Source organism: Mchenga conophoros, linkage group LG13 (genome assembly GCF_057382185.1).
Source record: "Mchenga conophoros isolate Kocher_MC1m ecotype Shallow Benthic linkage group LG13, M_conophoros_male_GT1.1, whole genome shotgun sequence".
Classification (NCBI taxonomy): Eukaryota; Metazoa; Chordata; class Actinopteri; order Cichliformes; family Cichlidae; genus Mchenga; species Mchenga conophoros.
In genome coordinates, this window is record NC_140538.1 from 7369927 (window position 1) to 7392244 (window position 22318).

At 41.9% G+C, this 22318-nt stretch overlaps 1 protein-coding gene across 1 annotated transcript in view; it reads left to right on the top strand.

Moving 5' to 3' along the window:
* Positions 1–22318, top strand: part of bean1 (brain expressed, associated with NEDD4, 1) — a 56350-nt gene that overhangs the window by 20824 nt on the left and 13208 nt on the right. Inside the window, exons 3-4 of the mRNA XM_085296209.1 lie at positions 14012–14215; positions 14672–14807. Coding sequence (XP_085152335.1) covers positions 14012–14215; positions 14672–14807 — 340 coding nt within the window. The remainder of the gene's footprint in view (positions 1–14011; positions 14216–14671; positions 14808–22318) is intronic.

The following is a 22318-nucleotide window of genomic DNA, read 5'->3' on the forward strand; positions in this document are numbered from 1 at the left end:
AGAAACTGGCAGTAGGACTGGGAGTTGAACTTGACTCCATCCTCAACCCGAAAAGGCCCCACGAGCTCATCTTTGATGATACCAGCCCAAACCAGTACTCCACCTCCACCTTGCTGGCGTCTGAGTCGGACTGGAGCTCTCTGCCCTTTACCAATCCAGCCACGGGCCCATCCATCTGGCCCATCAAGACTCACTCTCATTTCATCAGTCCATAAAACCTTAGAAAAACCAGTCTTGAGATATTTCTTGGCCCAGTCTTGACGTTTCAGCTTGTGTGTCTTGTTCAGTGGTGGTCGTCTTTCAGCCTTTCTTACCTTGGCCATGTCTCTGAGTATTGCACACCTTGTGCTTTTGGGCACTCCAGTGATGTTGCAGCTCTGAAATATGGCCAAACTGGTGGCAAGTGGCATCTTGGCAGCTGCACGCTTGACTTTTCTCAGTTCATGGGCAGTTATTTGGCGCCTTGGTTTTTCCACACGCTTCTTGCGACCCTGTTGACTATTTTGAATGAAACGCTTGATTGTTTGATGATCACGCTTCAGAAGCTTTGCAATTTTGAGACTGCTGCAACCCTCTGCAAGATATCTCACTATTTTTGACTTTTCTGAGCCCATCAAGTCCTTCTTTTGACCCATTTTGCCAAAGGAAAGGATGTTGCCTAATAATTATGCACACCTGATATAGGGTGTGCATCATTAGACCACACCCCTTCTCATTACAGAGATGCACATCACCTAATATGCTTAATTGGTAGTAGGCTTTCGAGCCTATACAGCTTGGAGTAAGACAACATGCATGAAGAGGATGATGGGGACAAAATACTCATTTGCCTAATAATGCTGCACTCCCTGTATGTCTGTGCTGTCTGGTTGGAAAAGTAGTGCATTTGTGTCCGTTTAGCTGTGGAGAGGTAAGAATTGCACGTACATAACCAGATGTGCTTGTATGCACTCTTCAAAAAAGTGAGATGGGTTTAGCGTGACACAGATGAAGCTTTGTGCAGGTTGAATACTGATTGGCAAAAAATTTGGCCTGACCATGAAAAGGAAGCAACTGTGTCATTTACTACAAAGGGGGAAAGAAAAAAAAGAATAAACATTTTTCAAAAAAGCAGCTTAAGAAACACAGACAGTGGTAATTTCCATTGTTTTTAACACTGAGTTTCACATCAACTCATTGTATGGTACAACTTTGGTTATCTTGGCAGCTGGATGAAAGACCCAAAAGAGCACAAGCAAGAATATCCAACAGAAATATTGTTCCACATATTTTTGAAACTGGACCTTGGTGATAATGAGCAGCAACATCTAGATGTTGGTCCGCTAAGCTGCGCTTAGGCTCTACCTATGATCGATGCACAACAATGCCGGCTCTTAGGCCCAAATTCTAGAATAGAATTAGTCAAAATATTGTCAAATGGTATACTGGTACTACATCTTTCTACTCAATTTGAGCACTCATAGTTCTTCTACTATCTATTAACCCATTCACACACTTTCATTCAGCTTACCTATACCTAACTACTTTTATCAAACATTGACACACACACTGATGAATTTGCTGAGGATCTTGCCCAAAGATGCTTTGACACATAGACTGTAGGAGTCAGGGATTAAGCCACTAACCTTTTGATTTGTAGATGCCCCACTCTAGCACCTCTGCTATAGCCATCCACAAAAAAGCAACAACAGGAACATTTAAAGCATATTTGCCTGTAACTACAGAATCCTGAACAGGAAATGTACATAAAAATTGGAGGGAAAGGATGTATGTGTTCCTCAATGATAGAAAACGCTTAATTTATTAAACCCTTTTTGGATGCCAAAGAGTTTTTTGATTTTTTTTAAAGGTTCATAAAAAAAAAACTAATGGAAGATTTTATTTTAACGCTGAAGACTGGAGAGGTCAAAAAGAAACAGACATACAGCTATTAAAGAATACTGAATGACACAAAATCAGTCATAGTATTTAAATCAAAAGATGTGCAACTGTAAATGTATCCATAATACTGCTGTCAAAATGTCCCCATTTCAAATTGAAAAGCACATTTAATTAATTGACTGCATGCTAACAAGGTAAATGGCCGTATATTGTGGTTGAGATGTCTTCAATATCACTTAGGCTGATTGGCTTGAAACCCCTGCTGTGTAGTCAGACACTTGCAATGATGATAATGCACCCTAATGAGCATCCTGAACGAATTGCATTGATACTGATTGTTATGTGTAACTGCCTTAATTGCCCCTCAGTGTCAAATGTGCTAAATGTTGTCCATTAGCTAATGAATGAGCTCACTTAAAACACATTTTCTAGACATACAGAGATTTTGAAAAAAATCAGTCACCTAAAAACAACTCACTTACTTCCTATGCAATTTTTTGATCGTGTGTTGTTACCTTGGAAAAAACTCTTCCTTTGATCCTATTTAAGAAAAAAAAAAACTATATGCAAGAAATGCATTTATTTATATAAATTAGGCAAATATTTAGATGAACAGGACTAACTTGGTATGTTACTAAAGGTAAGAGAAAAATCACCAAAACCAATTCATCTTTCTACTGCCTACAGCAATCCTCCATGCTATGTTATGAGAAACATCTCCTAATGACTTACTGTATAGTGCGTCTTGATTAATCTTTTTTCTAAATAATTATTACAAAGGGTGGTCAAACTTTAATACTCTTTTGAAGATGAGATTTTGTTTCTGCTATTACTCACATAGAATAAACATTTCTTCAAGTCACAACATACACATCTGCTATTCGACACAACTTTATCTACCATTGTAGCTAACCAATCAGACACACACAGTGTGACTGTGAGCAAAAATTGCACAAATGTAGTAAAAGTGATACAAAATTATGAAAATTGATATTTTATTTCTTTTAATTAAATTTGTTGGAATGTTCAGTAAATATTATAGTTTCAAAAAATATAATTTCCTGGCAATTATTTAATGGTTAAGGCTTTACAGGGCAAATCATATTTCATCAGAGCTGTTATGTTAATGTATATCGCAGTACACCTACAAAAAAAACAAAATGTCATAATATTGTATATATAATAATTGTTTTCATAACAATATAACTAATCACTAATCCAGCACTAGCTAGAGATTGCTAGCACTTGATTTGACCCACTTATACCTAATTCCCTAAATTTTTCATGGCAAAGATTCAGAAAGGTTTTGGAACCATTTCCCAGAAACTGTGGTCTCTTTTGACATGAGAGCATCAAACAGTTGCTGCAAATTTGTTGGCTGAACATCCACGATGCCAGCTTCCTTTTCTAACACATTCCAAATGTGCTCTATTGTCTTGAGATCTGGTTGACCATCAGTGTGAGTTTTCTGATTTGGCATGTTATCCTTCTGTCAGCAGCCATCAGAAGATGGTTACTAAGGAGCACAAAAGCCCCTTTTCCATTAGTACCTACTCGGATTGAGTCACAGCGGTTCACCATGGTTTTCAGGGTTTTCCAGTAGGTCATAGTACGTGGTACCAGGTACTTTTTTAGTACCTGCTCGGCCGGGGTTCCAAGTGATCTGAGCAGGTACTAAAATGTGAAGTCATCAGACTTCATGCCACCGGTTGGCTGTTCAGTAGCGTCACTCGATGAGTCGTGAGAGTGTCCCACCCCGCTTTGCAGTGTTGCTATGACGAAATCACGCACATTAGGTAGTACTGGATTGTAATGGAAAACCAGTCGATCCGAATAGAGTCGTGGCAACCCATGATGAGTCGATCCGAGTATGTGTTCAAGATGGCACCGGGGGTCATGGCACGCCGTCTCTCGGTTCTGCAATGTTTATGTTTTGTGTTCTTACTGGTGTCCCTGTTAGTTTTAAAAACCCACTCCCTGTTGGCGTATGAGGCACACTTTAGCACTTTTTCCATTAGTAGTAGTAATAATAATAATAATAATAATAATAACTTTATTTATAAAGAGCTTTCAAACAAAGTGCTGTAAAACTATTTGAAACTAAAGAGATAAATAAAATAAAAGTGATACATAGCAATACAAGTAAAAAACACAATGTCGCTCAAGAAAAAAAAAACCCTACCCACAATAAAGGATGAATTTATGCTTTCAGTTGAGATGTACTAAGAAAATGTTAACTTTTTAGATGGATGAGAGAAAAGATAAAAGGTAATTTATTTATGATTTGAGTTGATAAAATACCATTTTAGGTTTTCATGATTTTCCTAAGTCGTTTGGAGTCAACAAATAAGCCCTATAGCAGTTTTTTGAGAATCAGTCATGCTTCCTCACAATGAAACTTTATTGTAAAATAAGGCACAAATAACTTTTTCTACACTTTGAGTTCAGTGTCATATACCTTAAGATATTTTCTTTGATCCTCGTTGTCTGACAGAGTTGTCACTATTGGCTTGAGCTGATTTCTTTTTCTTAAGTTTTTTCTTTTTTCCTATTAAACCCTTCTCCAGGAGAAACTCTTTCTGCCTCAGTGTCAATGGATGTACACTGAGTCAGTGCTATGGTATACTTTATATTGAAGAGAAGGTGGCTGTAACACATAATGACAAGCTGTCAGATTGAATTCGAGCAGCTGCTTGATGCTTCTGTATAATTTGTGCAGCTAATGTATAAAGTGATGCAGCATGCACAACAGCAGTCAATATGAGAAGCTTCTAACCTTTATAGTTTATGACACCCTTAGTGAGTCACCAGTCTGGATAGGTACACATGCATTTATTAGATGCAGTTTGACCTTTAACACCAGATAAATATCCAAGGATTAATTGTGAAATTAGATACATGCTTATATTCATGCCCGAATCATCAACGTACAGAAGCCCGGGCACAAAAGCCCTAGCCAGCTTGTTTGGAGGATCCGTTTTGGGTTTTTTTTCAGTAATGAGACATATGAAACAGGAATGTGTGCATATATGTACAAAGCACAATTCTTATTGGAAAAAAAATTCCAATAACCATTAAAATACAGCTTTAATAAAACCTCTAAAGTACATGCCAGACCTTTCTTTTATTTATTTGTTGTTTGTTTGTTTTCTGATTAAAATGCTATGTTTATTCCAAGTTTTTCCACATACATAAACACAGACTACAACGGGGCATTAGGGCCACATTCAGGAAAAAAATAGTTCATTTTGAAATTAAAGTCAAAATTTTGACATTAAAATCAAAATAACAGTTTGAAAAAAAGTCAAAACAATACAAAAGTAGATATATACAGTACAGTGCAAAAAGTAAGAAAATGAAAAGCTTAAAATAATAACAATGGGAAATGGGAAAAATCTAATGCTACCCATAGGAAATGTTATCAGGAGGCATGGCATGATACTAATGGCTACACCCCAGTGCAATAAAGAGGATGTACGTTGTATCACAAGAGATAATATAACAGCTGATCCAGCTGTTTCACTAATACATCAACACAAGGTATAGATCACACAGAAGTCGAGGCAGTTGTTTGGCTTAAAACGACAACTTTAATCTCCACATTTTGACTTTATTCTCTTTTTTCTTTTTCTTTTTTCCTGGAATAGTATTTTGATTTCAACCTCAAACTTTCTAGATTATTCTCAGAATTATGAATATATTTCTTTTTAATGTGGCACTAATATTACTTCTTGCAGTTATGCTCCCAGGTAAGAGTTGAAACAATAATGAAGTACAGCTCAGAGAGCTTTTTTTCAGGAAAAGCATGTTTGGGATGTGTATATTTAAGAAAGAAAGAAACATTTTTTTTCTTTATCAAAAACTCAAATTAAATAATAAAATAATAACACGGGTAAGAAAAAGAACTGGATACTGGATACTCAGTTGTTCTTTGGTTGTGAGGTTCAGCAGGCCCTTTATTGGTGGGTCAGCCTGGCTCCTGTCCAGTCAAACTTTGAGGTCATAAATCCATTATGACTGTGATGTACTAATCTCCAGATTATCTTGCAAGTCATCACACTGAATATCTCAACCAATTTAAAATTAACTGCAATATTTCATCACAATTGTTTGCATTTTTTTTCTATAGTTATGCTGATGACACCCTGGTTTACATGACTACACCAGTTATGAAGTCTCTGCATTGACTTCATGTCTGCTTCAGAATGAATTTCAAGATAATTTTAGTGGCTGTTGTATGAAAAGTGTTCTTTGTGATGACTCCTACTTATTTTTCATTCCCTCTGTCTGTTTTAAATTGTCTGGAATTTTTATTATTAGTCCTTGTAACAAACCACGGCAGACCCGATGACATTCCTGTGCTCTTCACCATCTTTATTAACACCAGTTTTCACACGTATGGTTGCTGTTCAAACACACAGCTGCAGCTCTCCCGCTGCCAGTTCAACTACCAACATACCAACAACAACAATCATGGCAGTCAGGACCAGCTTTTTATGCAGGTGAGGCATGACTGCAGATGCCACGCAGGCGTGTCCATCTCGCCTGCAGCGGCATCGCAGACCACGCCCCGCCACAGTGGTCCTTTGTGCTACTTCATGTTTTATGTTAAATGACAGGTGCTCAAGTGTTTTTACTTTTATGCTTTGTCTTGAGTGAGTCGGTACCTTTAGTGTATATTTTTAATCTGCATTTTCTCTTTTTTCAGGTTATTGTGTCAGAATTTGCATGGCTTTTATTTTACTATGATAATTTTTGGTGTATATTTGAAATTCTTAGAATTAAAGTCTGCATTAATTTACTTCCAATAAATACATCCGATTAAATACAAATAAATACATCCAAATGTTTTGTTTTGGGGATAATAGGCATAAACCTTCTAACACAAAACCACATGTTTTCCATACCATAGTAAGTTTATAGCTTCTCTTAACAAAGTTTGAGTTTATGAACTAAACTTCTCCCTGTGAGCTTTGGTGGAAGTTTGTGTTGTCAAAGCTTCATAACCTATTTATCTAAATGTAATTTTTTAAAATAGTATTTACACTTTAAGGCTCATCTAACCCAGAATCACCAACACATACATACAAGCAAAATTTCTCTCATCCTTCTGTACCTTATCTCTGCAGGTGCATCCAGTCCCCTCAGGGTTTTGTGAAATATAACACTATCATCTTTTATTACAAGGGTTCCCTCCCTCTTCCTTTTCCTGCGCCCTCACTCCAAAATTATTGTGCTTGCCTTCTCCCTGCGCTCTTACTTTACTCTATGTATCACTTAAGTTCTCCTTCTGTCTTAAATCATATTGGAAGTGGAAAGAACAAAAGCCTTGCCCAGCTGCCTTATAGGACAATAAAATCCATGGTGCTGTATGAAGCAAATTCTTCCTCAATAAGAAGTAAGAAGCTATATGATGATCTAAGATATTGTAAGAGAGCATTGACCAATCCCAGTAAGCAAGCTCAAATGAATGACTATGCATCGTGAATGTCCAAGAGCAATTTTTCCTTATAGCAGGGATTTAACAACATAGCTTTTATCACTCAGCAGGTACATTATGAGGTCTTTAAATTAGCACGATAATCTCTAATTGTGAAGATACACAGAATTGTAAATAATGTCAGCTGCAGACCAATTGAGAGAACCAGCTGTTAAATATGTGACGGAGTTACACCGTCCCGGGCCGCAGACAGCTGACCTGAGCGCATACACGCACCACCACCGTTAGTTTCTACACTTGTAGCGCTGGGTTACCATGGCTGCGCGTCTTTTAGTCGACCAGGCAGATAACAGGAAGGGGTAAGAGGTATATTTTGAGCGGCACAGAGGGTGGCCAACATATTTTTTTTTTTACTCACCTTTAATAAAGCCGGTCGCGTAGACTCTCCGTGATCGCCGATCATACGAGTGGTTATGCAAGCCGATGGTATGGTGTTCCGGGGTTCAAATAGTGGGTTTGCGCGCCCTTGGAAAGGTCACGTGAACTGCATTATTTTGGTTTGTTTTGTTTTTGTTTTGTTTTTTGTTATTGTGAAACACTGTAGGCTGCCTGGAAGTGGCCATAAATGTGTGTATACATATATATATATATGTATTGTAGGAATACAGCTGGAAATATGCTGAGGAAAAAAGAGTGTTTGGGGGAAAGAAATGATAAAGGGATGACTATTATGCCTAGTGGGAGGGGCAGTGGGGCCGTCAGGGCCTACCTGGGCATTCTGTGAGATGTTACATTGAGGGTAACATGCAGACTGGCTCAGCCGCTTGTGTTTTGTATACAGATTTTTGTTTTGTTTTGAATTAAGTCAGTTGTTTATTTTCTTTGTAAATAATCTTTTGTGCACCTGGGAGGAATAAACTATACACACTGAATGGTTCCTGACTACTCCTGCATTTGTTCGGGAGACGTTTAGGAGACCCCCGACAAATATGTCCCACATGTGCACCAGTCACACTTTATTTGTCATTAATAAAACTTTATTTTATTGAAGCGTAAGCAAAAGTGATTGCCACTGTGAGTGGAAACAGATTAGAAATTTAAGTATGCAAATGAACAGATGTGTTAGATTATTATTTTATATATTTGACATTAAAGATAACATTGTAAATAGTCTAAATAGTTTTAAACCAATAGTTAGTCCAGCTCAAACAGGATGACAAATTCTTACATGCTGAAGATCTGCCATGTCCTCCAGCATAGTCTCGAGCATGAAGGCGATATCAAGACACACAAGGAGCACTGGACAGGACCACTGAAGGGCATCAACCTTTGCAGTACTGGTATCTGTTCCTTTGTGTAAGGAGGAACAGGAGGAGCACTGCCAGGGCTCTACAAAATAACGTTCAGCAGAGTACTGGCTCATGTCCATGTTTCTGACCAACCTGTCAGAATCAAACATGAGAAGGTTCACATGTGACAGGTTTGAAAGATTCTAGAGACACAGTTGCAAAATTTAGGATGTTTGCAATCTAAGTGAGGAGAACGGCGCGTCAGTGGACATTTCTGGTGTTCTTTGGTGAATGCCAGTTGCATGACGCTGGGCTGCGAGCACAGGTCCCACTAAGGTATCCTGGGGTCTACCACCACCATCATGGAGTGTGTTCCTGATAGCTTGGTCAGAAACATGCACATGAATAGATTGCCAGAGATCATTGTGTAAGCATTGTTCATGTTCCTTAAAAGGAGCAAATGCTGGTCTTGCTGCTTGATTGATGTCCTATTATGGCCCTGCCCAGTTCTGCTTGTATAAAGGGCTATCTGTTGGTATCTCCTCCACATTCTTGACACTGTGCTGGGAGATGAATTTTCTTGTGACAGCACCTACTGATGTGCCATGAGCTAGACTGCCTGTGCAACTTGAATGGACCACCTGCAAAACTATTCCCTGTGGGGTGTATTGGCTTGTTGCTGCCTTTCCAGTGCACCCGTTGTCACTTTCATATACGTCAAAGCAGGTGAACTGGATTCACAATTGTTTATGGTTCCTAACTGCAGAGACTGATATTCCTGAAGTTTAACTGACTTTTTTGTTTTTGTTTTGTTGTGATTTAGTGTCCCCTTAAGGCAGTGTTTTTGTGCAGTGTATTTTATAGGTTAGGACTAGGGTTAGGTGTTCAGCTGTGATGGCTATGTCAGTGAATCTCCTCACAAAGGTAGATGTTTATGTGCATATGTGTGGAAGGAAGGAAGCAAGGGTTATGCAAATTTAAATCTATACAATTATAGATTTCCTTGTGAGTTCTATCTAGAGAGAATGAGAGAAAATGGAGTTTTTGAGGAAGAGATGAGAAGAGAATTGAAGAGAAAATCATGTTAGGGGAGAGAGAAAGAGGAGACAAAGAAGTGTGAGAGAGAGGAAACATTACCAAGAGAGTAAAGAGGTCCGCTGAGAATCATTTGGGGTGAGAGAACATTTTCCTGTTCTCGGGGAAATGTGTTAAACCAAATTACTGTTGACAACAGAATTATAGACGTAGACATACAAGGGAGAAAGAGAAAAGAAAAAAGCAATGGAGAAGCCCAGAGACTGAAATGAAAATAATATTGTGATTGTAAATCATTTAGAGACTTTGATTGTTCCTCCTGCTTTACATTCATTGCAGCTGAAGACAGAAATATTTTTTTAAAAGGAAACAGCAAGGAAACATCAGATGGATGTCTCCATCTGTGTCTCCAGACTCCAGTTCTAGTGACTCCAAAATATTCCTGTGTTGTTTTGGTGTAAATGCTATGCAAAGCTTTAAATGCGCAGTTCTATATGTTGTATCTCTCCACGGCTACTTGGCTGCATTGCCAAAAATATTTGGCAACTGGTAACGTGGGCTGCTGTAGTTCTGATTTGTGTTAGTGTTTGTTTTTTAGCTTTGCCTCTGCTGTGGATAAATATAAACCAAGATTTCCATCCTTTCTTCCTTCATCTTTGTTTCATTTAGCACAACACACACAGCCTTTGAGTTGTGGGCTTGAAGGGGAATGCATGCAAATGCACCTCCATAACCTCAGTATTTGTTGAATACTGAGTCCAGATAATAGTTAAATTGTTTTAAACATGTTTTAAAATACACAAATGCACATACAAGCAAGACACAAACCTAAGTTAATAATAATAATATTTTAGTCCCTCATTGAACTCCAGAAGGAATTTGTGATTAATATGTGCACAAAGGATGGAAATCAAGCATTAATTGAAATTAAGAATTTAGCAATTCCATTTCCATTGTCAGCATCACTTATCGACTTGACTCCTTATCAGTGCTCTTACTGATTCCCATTGGGTTCCTGAGAAACATGAACAGGTATAAATGGAGGCTGTAGCCTGACTCTTCATCACTGCTTTTGTTACCTGTTGAAGTTCAAGATCGGTTCACTCAGCTTTAACATCACTCTGGTTTTGGCTAGCTTAGTGTTAGGATGCTGTCTGCGTGTTTCAAAGTTCTGTCTTGGACACAGTTTGCACTTTACCATCATGCTCTTGTCCTTTTGTGCAAAAAAAAAGTAAAAGTGATGTCCATAGCCGTGCTGTAGACTGCGTCACTATTTTCCTGAAATCAGCTGATTGTACCGCAAGTTCAAGTGGAATTGATTGGCAAGCAGACAAACAATTTTAAGGAAGTGATTTACTGGGCACAGTATCCACATTGTCTCTTGCATGTGCATGTTATGTGAATAAATAATTGATAGGCACTTTCATTCATTTATCATCATTATTTTCTAACTTTTGTTATATTGTGTCGATCTGTGGAACCAACACCCCAATACAGGAAGTTTGGATCGGTTGTCTGTTTAAATAGTCCAGTCTCTGATCCGATGAGTCGTACCCAGGAGGCAGTGCAGAGCTCAAATGGAGCAGATGGGTGAAGGGACTTGCCCAGTTCGAATTGCCTCTATCCCACGGATTTCTACAGGCAAGGATTTCTACCCTGCCTGTTAAACTGTGAAACTGATTATTAGGATGACTGCTTTTATTTAAAACCATTATCATCAGAAACACAAAAAACAAAACAAAACAAAAAACTAGACAAAACGTGACTGGATCATGGGACCATTTTTTTCTATTGATATTTAACTTCAATATATGGATTAAATACAGTTTCTGTTTAAATCACTGCCTTTTTAAAGACAAAAAGAAACAAAAAGAAACATGATGAATGTGTTAGCATGAATTTAGTCATGAAAAGTAAATTGAATTTTAAGGTTTTGATTCTATATCTCCACTGTGTTGCTACAGTTAAATAAATAAATACAGTACATTTACAGCATGTTTAACAATACATAAAAACAGCATTGCATCATTTAAGAAGATAATTAAGGTCAAATCAGAGAATGCATACTTTATTTTGAGGAACTGGTATAGTACACACAGTGGGTGAGCTATAGAATTGCACAATGGTCCTTTAATAGAAGCATCAATGAGCTCATCCTCTGATAATATGGAGAAATAACATCTAAACTACACAGTGATACATAAATAATAAATCTAAATGGCATTAATTATCCACAACAAAATAAATAGCTTGACAATATCGGAACACTTTTGGTGCAGAGTGAACAAAACAACTGCAACAGAAAAATAAAGGAAAAGAATAAAGAAGTCTTCTCTTTCACCTGCATTGTGAATGTAGACAGACTGATTCCAAGTGATTGGCAGGAAGACAGATAAGAAGGCAGACAGAGAAACAGGCTGATGCTGGAGAAGCAGAACAAACAGACAGATGAGACATTAAACAGAAATGGAGAGGAACAGGATCGGTCTGTAATCTAATGATGATGATGACTGAGAGAGAGAGGGACTGTGTGCCTAGACTCTAGGTCTAATTATCTGTCACACACTGAAATGGAATAAGTCCTCGGGGAGAGAGAGCTGGAAAAGAGGGGGGAAGACGAAGGGAAGGAGAAAGAATGAGGAGGCAGTACTATGTGTACAGGGCAAGACAACAGTTGCATAACATGACCCCCTGGCATACTGTTGTGGTCATAAAACCAGATATCTGATCAACAGATGGATGATGGGTAGAAAACTTAACTTTGACCAATTTTTCATTTATTTATGGACAAGTAAATCCGAATATGTAGAGGAACAAAATTTCAGAAAACAACACTGTATGTTAACTTATGGTGTCATCTGGTGGTGGAGAATAACTACAAATGCTTCTGCCTTCCATATATGTAGTAGGTAAAGCATGCTTTGCCTACCACAAGAGACAGACAAATGCACAGCTGATGATGTATGATAATGCTCCATAATGTAATATCAGGGCTTTTCGCAGGAAGGACATGACTATACTAATTTAAAGCACTCACATGTTACTGAGAAACAAATGCCCCCACAGTCATGTGACAAAGAGAGGTTTCACAGAACTTAATGCCGACCTTTTGCGAAAAGTAATGCACAGCATCACTTTAGTAAAAACCTTGATTTTTCAGCCGCTGGACCTGGGCATTGAGTCAACCATGAACTTCTCTTTATACCAAAGTATTCTGGAGTCAAATGTGAGGCAATTTGTCAGACAGATAAAGCTTGGCTAAAATTGGATCAGGCAACAGGACAATGACTCCAAGCAAAGCAGCAAATCTACAACGAAATGGCTGAAAAAGAAGGTGTTGTAATGGTCCAGTTAAAGTTCAGACCTCAATCTGATTGAAATGGTCTGGTAGGACATTAAGAGAGCTGTGTACAAACGAATGTCAAAAACTTCAATAAACCAGTGCATCACTGTAAAAGAGAGTGGGTCAAAATTCTTCCACAGCGACGTGAGAAACTGATAAAGTCATAGGGAAAATGATTGCTGCTTAAGGTGGTTCTACAAGCCATGGGATGTTTGACATGACTGTAACATCCAGCTGTGCTGCAGCTCATTATAGGTACAGGACAATGGTTTCATCTGGAAACTATGGATTCTACCCACAATGGAAAGACATGAATGTTGGATTAATTGGTGATTCTTGGCGATTCTGTGCCATAAATACGTAGATGTCTTTTTCAGTGTTAGCCTTGTAATGTTCTAGTGACACGTTTAAGGTGTACCCTGCTTTTCACCCCACGACATTTGGGATTAGCTCCAGTTCCTTTGACCCTGAACTGATTCACTGATTCACAAAATAGATGGATGCTATTTCTGACGGTTCAGGAGGCGGATAGTGCAAGAGATGACAGCTGAAAGTGCTTCAGCAGTGCAGCTTGTGATGACTGATTTTGAGAAATGTGTCATTGGGTTACACTGGCTTCACAACTCCAGCTTCACAACACCAAGTTGGATACATGTTTAATGTACAGATGGACAGATAGCACTAGAAGACTGTCTTTGTAGATGTGGGGAAATTGTACCATTTGCTGCATGTCTATGAGTATTTATTAATAAAACAGAAATGGAAAACTATTAAGCCCACATTTCATAATTCTTGGAAATTTGCTTTTTACATTTTCTTTAGTGTTGACTATCAAGTTTTATTGTTTTTTTGTTTTTTTTTTCATTTTTTCATTTTTTTTGTTGGCTTTTTGCAAACAGTTTAATATTTAACTTTAAGGGTGCACTCCCTCAAACCTCAGTTATTTTTTAAAGTAGTTAAACACACTGAATCACACAAATACACACTCCACCCTGATCTCCATCTCTCTCTGTTTCCCTACAGTGAGCTCCAACCAGAGCCATGGGGAGTACCCAGACTGCCGGAGTGAGAGGGAGTCAGGAGGGGAGGCATCTCTCCTGGTGTCTCCGCTGGTGGTGGCGGGGATCGTTATAGGTCTAGTCCTCTTCCTCTCATGCATCACCATCATCGTCGGCAGCTTGCGCAAAGACAGTCGACTCCGAAACCCTCACCTTCGAGCAAGCTATGGTCAGTCTGTGACACACCTTGACATATTCTAGAACTTCCTTTTTGGTAGCTTTTCAGACTCCCATTGGAATGTAAATACAGCATCGTAAGACATTAAGTTAATACGCAACTTGATACAATGTCCACGACTTCAGGTATGACTATACATTTAAATCTTTTTGAGTGTCATGCTATGAGCTTAAATTGACGTAAATTGGTTGGTTAGGTTTGGGGTTAATTACGGTGAGGATCAGGACATGATACCAGACTGAAATATGCAAAAGTTGGCTCTAAATACAGTGGTGCGGTGCTGATCTGTAAAGCACAGCTGGAGTATGAGATGAGATGCCATGTAGAAGAGCACCACATAATAGGTTCAAATAAACCTTAGTTCATCACGCTGAAGTAACTGAATGTCCCCAGATGACAAAAGTCTGATTCTAGCACAGCATGAAGTTGATTTTTGTGTCTCCACAGGACAAGACAGTTTTTCTTATGGAGGTTCAGCAGGTGAACTGAGGTCTAGCTGCTTGGAAGACTTTCCTCCTGGTTTAGACTTTGACTCATACAGAGAGTCTCAGATAAACAGTGTGTATCCTGACTCCCCACCACGGTAAGTGCTTTTTGAATTTAAAAAGCCTGTGTAACAGATGTCAGTATTCAAATAAAAAACCCTCTTTTCAGAGTTAAAGTTTCCCCGGAGGCATCTTCCTTGGGGGGCTCAACCCGGGGTAGCGGTCATGTCCGGTTAGGGGCTCTGTTGGCTCTCAGGTGACTGTTTCCTCGCGGCTGCGTGCAGCGGGGCTAGGGGAGGGTCTGTGCTGACGGACGTGGGTTACTGACCTGGTAGCCTGGCTGCCCCTGGGTGGGTCCGGGATGGGCGTGAGGTTCTGGGGGCGCTCCGTCTCTGGGCTGGGACCCGGACCGGGCCTCGGGGGCTTGGGTCCTGGTTGGTGTGTTGCCGGGGTTGTGGGCGGGTGGGTGCATGGGGGCCCAGCCCTGGAGCAGGGTGCCGCCGGTGCGTCGAGCCACCTGGGGGGCTCTTTAACTGGTGGGGGAGATTGTCACATCTTGCAGGAGCTTTCCTCTCCTCAGGAGCTCCCTCTGCAGGAGGGGGAGATACAGGAGAGGTGGAGGAAGATCTCAGCCTGGGTGTTTATTGTCTTATGTAGTCTGGAAGATGAGTGGATGGTGGGGTGGGTGCAGTTTTCTCTGTGGTGGGGTTGGGTGGACTGTCCCGGGCTCTGTGGGGCCGGGCGGCGCTGCTGCACTGGGCCCGGTCTGGATGGGCCTGGGCCCCCTTTCCCTGGCGGGTCGCGGTGTATGGGGGTGCCTACTGGGGTCAGCGGGGGAGCTGGCCCCAGGGAGGGGTCACTTGCCCCTCCCTTCCTTCCCTCCCCATCTCCAGCTGCCTCCCTCTTCCCGCTCCACCACAACCACCCACACATGCAGGGCCTTGGAGTAGGGGTATGTCACCAGGGTGCAGAGGAGGCTACCCCCCCCTCTGTCCCCTTCTGGCTGCCTCTGCCTCAATTTTATCCCACAACTTAGACATTCACATTACTCACACTCTCATTACACATACATATAGGATCTTGGGGGTGGGCACGATACACGGAGTCCAAAGTACCATCAGGGTGTACACCCCACCCCTGGCATCGTTGCCCACCTCTCAATTTTAAATACACGTAGACATTGAGGGCTAGCAGGAGGGACCATGCGCTTACCTGCTGCTCTCTGGCAGGTAGCTCCAAGCCCTCCTGGGTTTTAAATGCACCTTAGAACACACATGCATCAACACTACAATGAGCAGCTGGAGGGAGGTTTGGAGTCTTCTCTCACCCCCATTCTCTGCGACCTGCTGGAGCAGGGGGGCTAGGACTAGGAGGAGGAGTTGGCCGTCCGACTGCGGTCTGGAGTGTGGAGCCTTCCTGCTGCTGCGGAGTCGGGGCGGTCTGCCTCCCCCCACCGCAGGGAAAAGGGAAACACCACCTGGGTCTGGGTGCAGTTCCCCCCTCCAGGGGCGGGGGCACCTAGACCCGGTTTGTAGAGTACGCTTGGGGAGTGTGATCGTGTGTACAACGTCTCTTTATGTCTGTCTCCACGTTGGTTGAGTGTAGAGTAAGTGCATATGAGAGCATGAGGGTGGGAATGGATGTTTGTATCTGTGTGTGCCTGTATGTCTGTGTCTATATGTCAGGTTGGGTGTCAGGCGCCACCTCTCTGGGGACATCTCAGGCCCTCCAAGGTTTGGAGGCCTATCTCCCCCTACCACCACTTCCCCTGCCAGTGGCGGACCCCCTCAGACATCGGTGCGTTGGTGGTTCTTTGTGTCCGGGGATGGGCGTCCAGGTACACACCGGCTCACTCCTTGGCGGCCGCTTATCGGGGCCTGGAGCCTGGGGCTCGCTCGGGCCCCTTTGGAGGTGGGGTGCCCCCGGCCTCTCGGCCTGGGGCTCGGTCACTCAGGCACGGCTGGCTGCCGGTGGAGCTCACGGGCGCGTCACTGCAACTCCCCCTGGCTTCTGCTCCGCGGCTGCTGGGACTCTCCTCAGCTCTTTCTGGGACAGTGGCGCGGCTGCCCCTCTGTTGGTCTTCCTTGGTCTCTTGTGTTCTGGGGGCCTCTGGATGTCTGGAGTTTTGATCTCCTCCATACCTGCTTCATGCCCTGGAGGATGGGGCTGTGGCCCCCCCACACCCTCTAGCAGATCGTTACATGAAGGAACCTTTTAAAAAAAAAAACAAGCGCGTCCATGCTCACAGGTGTACACACGGGTGATCACACCCACAAACTACACCCTTTTTGGCTCCTACCTCAAAGCACATTGTGTTCTGTTGATCTTATGTGCTGCACAATAATGTTTAACATTTAGTATTTACTGTCATATTCCCATATATCATTGTGATGTTGTTTATTCTATTACTCTTGTTCTCTTCTGCTTGCTTTCTTTTTTCTTTCTCAGCAGGTGATCCAGGTGATCGATATATGCATTTTTTTTCTCTGCTCATTCTGTTGGTTTTTGTTTTTTGCCCTTCTCCCCGTCCCTCTTCTCAGCTGTTTCTCTTTCCCTCTTTCTTTCTCCCCTTCTTTCCCCCAGTCAAGTCTGTCCCGTATTCAGTAAGTGAAAATAAAATAAACAATAAAAGGTGAATCAAATGGACCATTACGGCAAGGCTGGGATGGTCAGTTTGGTAAAGTAAATCCGTTGGGCATCTTTCTTTGCCTTTAGACAACAATTCTGATGGCAAAAGAGCCAAACGGGACAGGCCAAAAAAAAAAAAAAAAAAAAAAAAAGAGTTAAAGTTTAATCTACTATACATCTATTGCTTTATTACAACAAAATGTAAATGAAAATGTACCATAGTGATGTCTGTATACTAAATATGAAACTAAAATACTGCTAGACACCTGTTAAAATTGGAAACAGAAGGACGCTTTGGTTTTTTTACACATACCATTTGATAATTACTTAGATTTAACGGCGCAGGAAGGTCTCTGGTTTTGGAAAATTCCTTTTTTCTGGCAAAAGTTGAAAATAAAATATTAAGAAAAAACAAGTCAAATGGAATTTTTTGCCTTTCCTCAGCTACACACTACATTCTATTGGCAAAATAAGAAAGAAGAGCCTTTCCTTTGACATATATGTGAAATGTCAAGTATGAAATATAAGTGACCATTCATACACTATCATGCACTGTTCTTTGGCCACTTGGTTTGACCTTTTTCTGTGGTAATTCATTTATTAGAGAGCAGTGCTAACTTTGGTGCCCATTGCAAGGTTGGCTGTGAATATGTGCATGTGTGTGAGAAAGAGGGAGAGAGAGAGAGAGAGAGAGAGAGAGAGAATGGACTTGCTAAAAGCTGGTGTCATGGTGTTTTTGATCTAAATGTCAGCTGGTCTAATTGGCAACTTTAATAATTCACATAAATCCCTCCCCTGCAGTGCATATGTGTGTGCTTCATTCTCATCACAGTTCTTTAGAACCGTTCAAACATTTTACTCTGTTCAAGGGTGGATGATCTGTAGTCTATAACTCAGAGGGAATAATTGTCATACGACTGAACATATCATTTTATTTTATGGTTTATCAGAGGATATTGCTTACAGTTCTCCCTTTCTGCTGGCACCAAGTGTACACTCTATTTCATGATTATCCAGGGAGTATCATCCATCTGTAGTACGTGATTGAGATGACATTACATCTTATCACTTCCACAATTATTGTCAGACAACAGGGATAACGAGGATATCAGAGAGATAATTTACTGAAATGACTCACTGAAATTTAATAATAATAGTAATAATTAGACACAGTGGCACCACATTGCGGAAAGAAATCCAGCTTTTTGCTCTTTTCTTATGTAGTTACAAAGTAATTGTCATGTGCAATGTATTGAGCATCACAGAACTGCTGCATGTGACATAATCAAGGATTCCCATCTTCATCTCCTCAGTTCAGATAGAAGGTAAATAAGAAATGTAGTGCTTCCTGGATTATGATTGTTTTTGGGCTCTTTGGAACTGATCTACATATATGAACTTAAAAATCAAAACACTATGTAACACTTTTACCACCGGCTCGTGTGACAAGACTCCCCCCTTATGCCCTCGGGTGCAGTCTTGACTCTACTTAAACATTCTGTGATAAAAGATACATCTCGAAAAATAAATATCAGTCTAGGGTTCATATGATTCTCGTGTCTACACAGACAAGCGGAGGCTAAGGAAATACACTTAACCGATTAAGGCTAATACATGTGAATACTCAAATGATAAGACACCATGCAATAAACCCAACACAGGATCTCAGGGTTAGAAAATGTATTAAACAATTGCAGAAAATTCACATCCAACCCTTTTTTCTTCATGAAAAAAAACACATATACAAAACATACAATAAACCCCCGGGGGATAGATTTCAGTATTTTTTTCCCTTAACCTGTCCAATGTTATTCTTTTCCCAGAGTGCACTCTTAGTTTATTTTTGTTGTTGGCGCGCTTTAGTTGGAGCTCTTAATAATAACAACAATACCTCCGAGTATCCGTGATGTCTCCACCTCCTCCGATGAATAACTCGCTCGTTGTGGTAGCAACCGTCTCCACTCGCAGCAGCGAGCAACGAATCTCCGGTTCCTTAGATAGCAGCGAATCATCCACGGTTAGCGACTCTCTCCCGAGACAACTCTCCAACTCCGTCTCTCCGCTCCGGCGGAATCTCCGTTAGCCAGGACCGTGGCGTTAGCCTAGCTCCAGGGTGTGACTCCTTCCCTTTCAGAGTCTTTATCTGCCGTTCTCTGCGATAGTGTCTTTTCCTTTCCAGGCTTGTCTGTGCATTCTTTCTGTTTCCTCCGTTGCAAAACTCTCCTTGTAGGGGTGAGATCCGTATGGGATGCAGAGTCTAGACATATCCTCTCCCCAAGAGGCAACAAGTGATTCCGATGGAGGATCTTGATTGGTCCATCACCATCTTTGGGTTTCAACCGGAACACAGGTAGGTTCGGCATCTTACTTTCCACAACATATGGTTTTGACGCCCAGCGGTCGGCCAGTTTATGTTTCCCTTGCAACCCGAGGTTTCGTAGCAAGACTCTGTCTCCCGGTAGCAGCTGTGCGAACCTAATTCTTTTATCATACCGCTGCTTATTGTTCTCATTCTGTTTGGCAGCGACGGACTCTGCTAGTTCATAGGCAGCCTTTAACTCCTTCCTCAGGTCAGAAACGTACTTGAGGTAAGTTTTCTGTGGTGTGCCATCACTAGAAGTCTCGAAACACAAATCCACAGGTAACCTAGCTTCACGCCCAAACATAAGGAAATAAGGAGAGAAACCTGTAGCTTCATTTGGAGTGCAATTATAAGCATGAACCAAATGAACGACGTGCTGACTCCATTTTTTCTTTCTGTTCGGTTCCAGGGTCCCCAACATGTCCAACAACGTCCTATTAAACCTCTCGGGTTGAGGGTCTCCTTGAGGATGATAGGGCGTCGTTCTTAATTTTTCAACTCCAAGTGAACTCAACACTTCATGGACAAGGCGACTTTCAAAATCTCTGCCCTGATCACTGTGCATCCTCCGTGGCAGTCCGTAATGAACGAAATACTTCTCCAGCAACACCTTTGCAACCGTAGAGGCTCTCTGGTCTCTTGTTGGAAAAGCTTGAGCATAACGAGTGTAGTGATCGGTAATGACCAGAACATTTTCTGTGCTGCTCGAATCAGGCTCTATGGACAAAAAGTCCATACAAACGAGGTCGAACGGTCCCTCACTTTGCAAATGCGACAAAGGTGCAGCTCTCTTGGGTAGAGTCTTTCTTTTTATACACCTCTCACAAGACTTGCAATACTCTTCAATCTCTGACTTCATCCGAGGCCAGTAGAACCGGTTTCTTACCAAACCGTATGTCTTGTCGAGGCCCAAATGACCTGAGTCATCGTGCAGTGATTTCAGTACAGGGACTCTATACTTTTCTGGTAGTACCAACTGAGAACAGCGGGATTTCCCTGGAGGAGTTACAATGCGATACATCACTCCTTTCTGCATCTTTAACCTGTCCCACTCTCTCAACAGCAAAGAGCAAGTTGGTTGCTTGGTCTTGTCAACTTGGTTACTATTCCCATTACTCAGAGCTGTCCACACTTGTCCTATGCCGGGGTCTTCCCGTTGAGCGGTCGACAACTCAGCAAGACTCACAAAGGGCATATTCTTAACACTCAAAGAAGCCAGATTGCAATAAGCTTGTGGGATAGCTTGTGGAGAAGTGCCAAAAGAGTCAATGGCTCTTCTGGATCGTGGGTTTTTATGTTTCATCACCCCAGACATTTGACACAAGGCTCTCACTCCTGCTGCAGGAACGTCGTCCCACTCGGATTTGGATATCGACCCCGATTGTGGCCGGCGAGAGAGAGCGTCAGCGTCAATGTTTTGGACTCCTGCTCTGTACTTGAGACTAAAGTCATATGTAGACAGGGCAGCAAGCCAACGGTGACCCGTCGCGTCTAGCTTGGCAGACGTTAGCACATATGTCAGAGGGTTGTTGTCTGTCCTCACCTCGAACTTGGTCCCGTACAGATAGTCATGCAGTCTGTCCACTACCGCCCACTTCAGCGCCAAAAATTCCAATTTATGGGCTGGGTAATTCTTTTCTGAAGGAGTCAAACTCCGACTGACGAAAGCCACAGGTCTCAATCCTTCGCCTTGATCCTGGTACAGCACTCCTCCTAGCCCCTCCCGGCTAGCGTCTACATGCAGCACATAAGGTAGCTGAGGATCGGCAAAGGCCAACACAGGAGCTTGAATAAGTCGTCGCTTCAGCTCCTCGAAGGCTGCCTCATATTCTCCGCTCCATCGACCACCAAAGGGCTCTGCGGGGTTAAGGTACGGACCATCCTGTCTCTCCTTTACTTTCTTCTTTGCAGTTGAAGGGTAACCAGACAACAGTTGGTTCAATGGGTGAGCTACCTTGGAGTAATCTTTCACGAAACGCCGGTAGTACCCACAGAATCCAAGAAACGACCGTAACGCAGTCACAGTGTTGGGTCTTGGCCATGCGGTTACAGCTTCAGTCTTCTTTGGATCAGTAGACACCCCGTCTTGAGATATGAGATATGTGCCCAACGTAAGTCACCGATGGCTGACAAAACTGACATTTATCCAGTGACAGCTTCAGTCCTTCGTCAAGCACCTTCAGCAACCGGATCTCATGCTACGCAAGCGTGGCTCCAAACACAATGAGATCGTCGAGATAGACCAACACCTCAAGCAAGTTCATGTCTCCAACAGTTTGTTCCATTACCCGCTGAAATGTAGCGGGAGCCCCTGTCACTCCCTGTGGCATTCTTTCAAATTGGAAGAATCCAGCCGGGCAAATGAAAGCTGTCTTTTCCTTGTCGGAGTCTGCCATGGGCACTTGATAGTATCCACTCCGAAGGTCAAGCACACTGAACCACTTGCTTCCACTGAGACATGCCAAAGCATCTTCAATTCTTGGCACCGTGTATTGGTCGGGAGTGGTGCGGCGGTTTAGAGTCCGAAAATCCACACACATCCTTATTTTCCCATTCTTCTTTCTCACGACCACAATGGGTGAGGCATAAGGACTGCGTGACTCTGTAATAACACCAGCA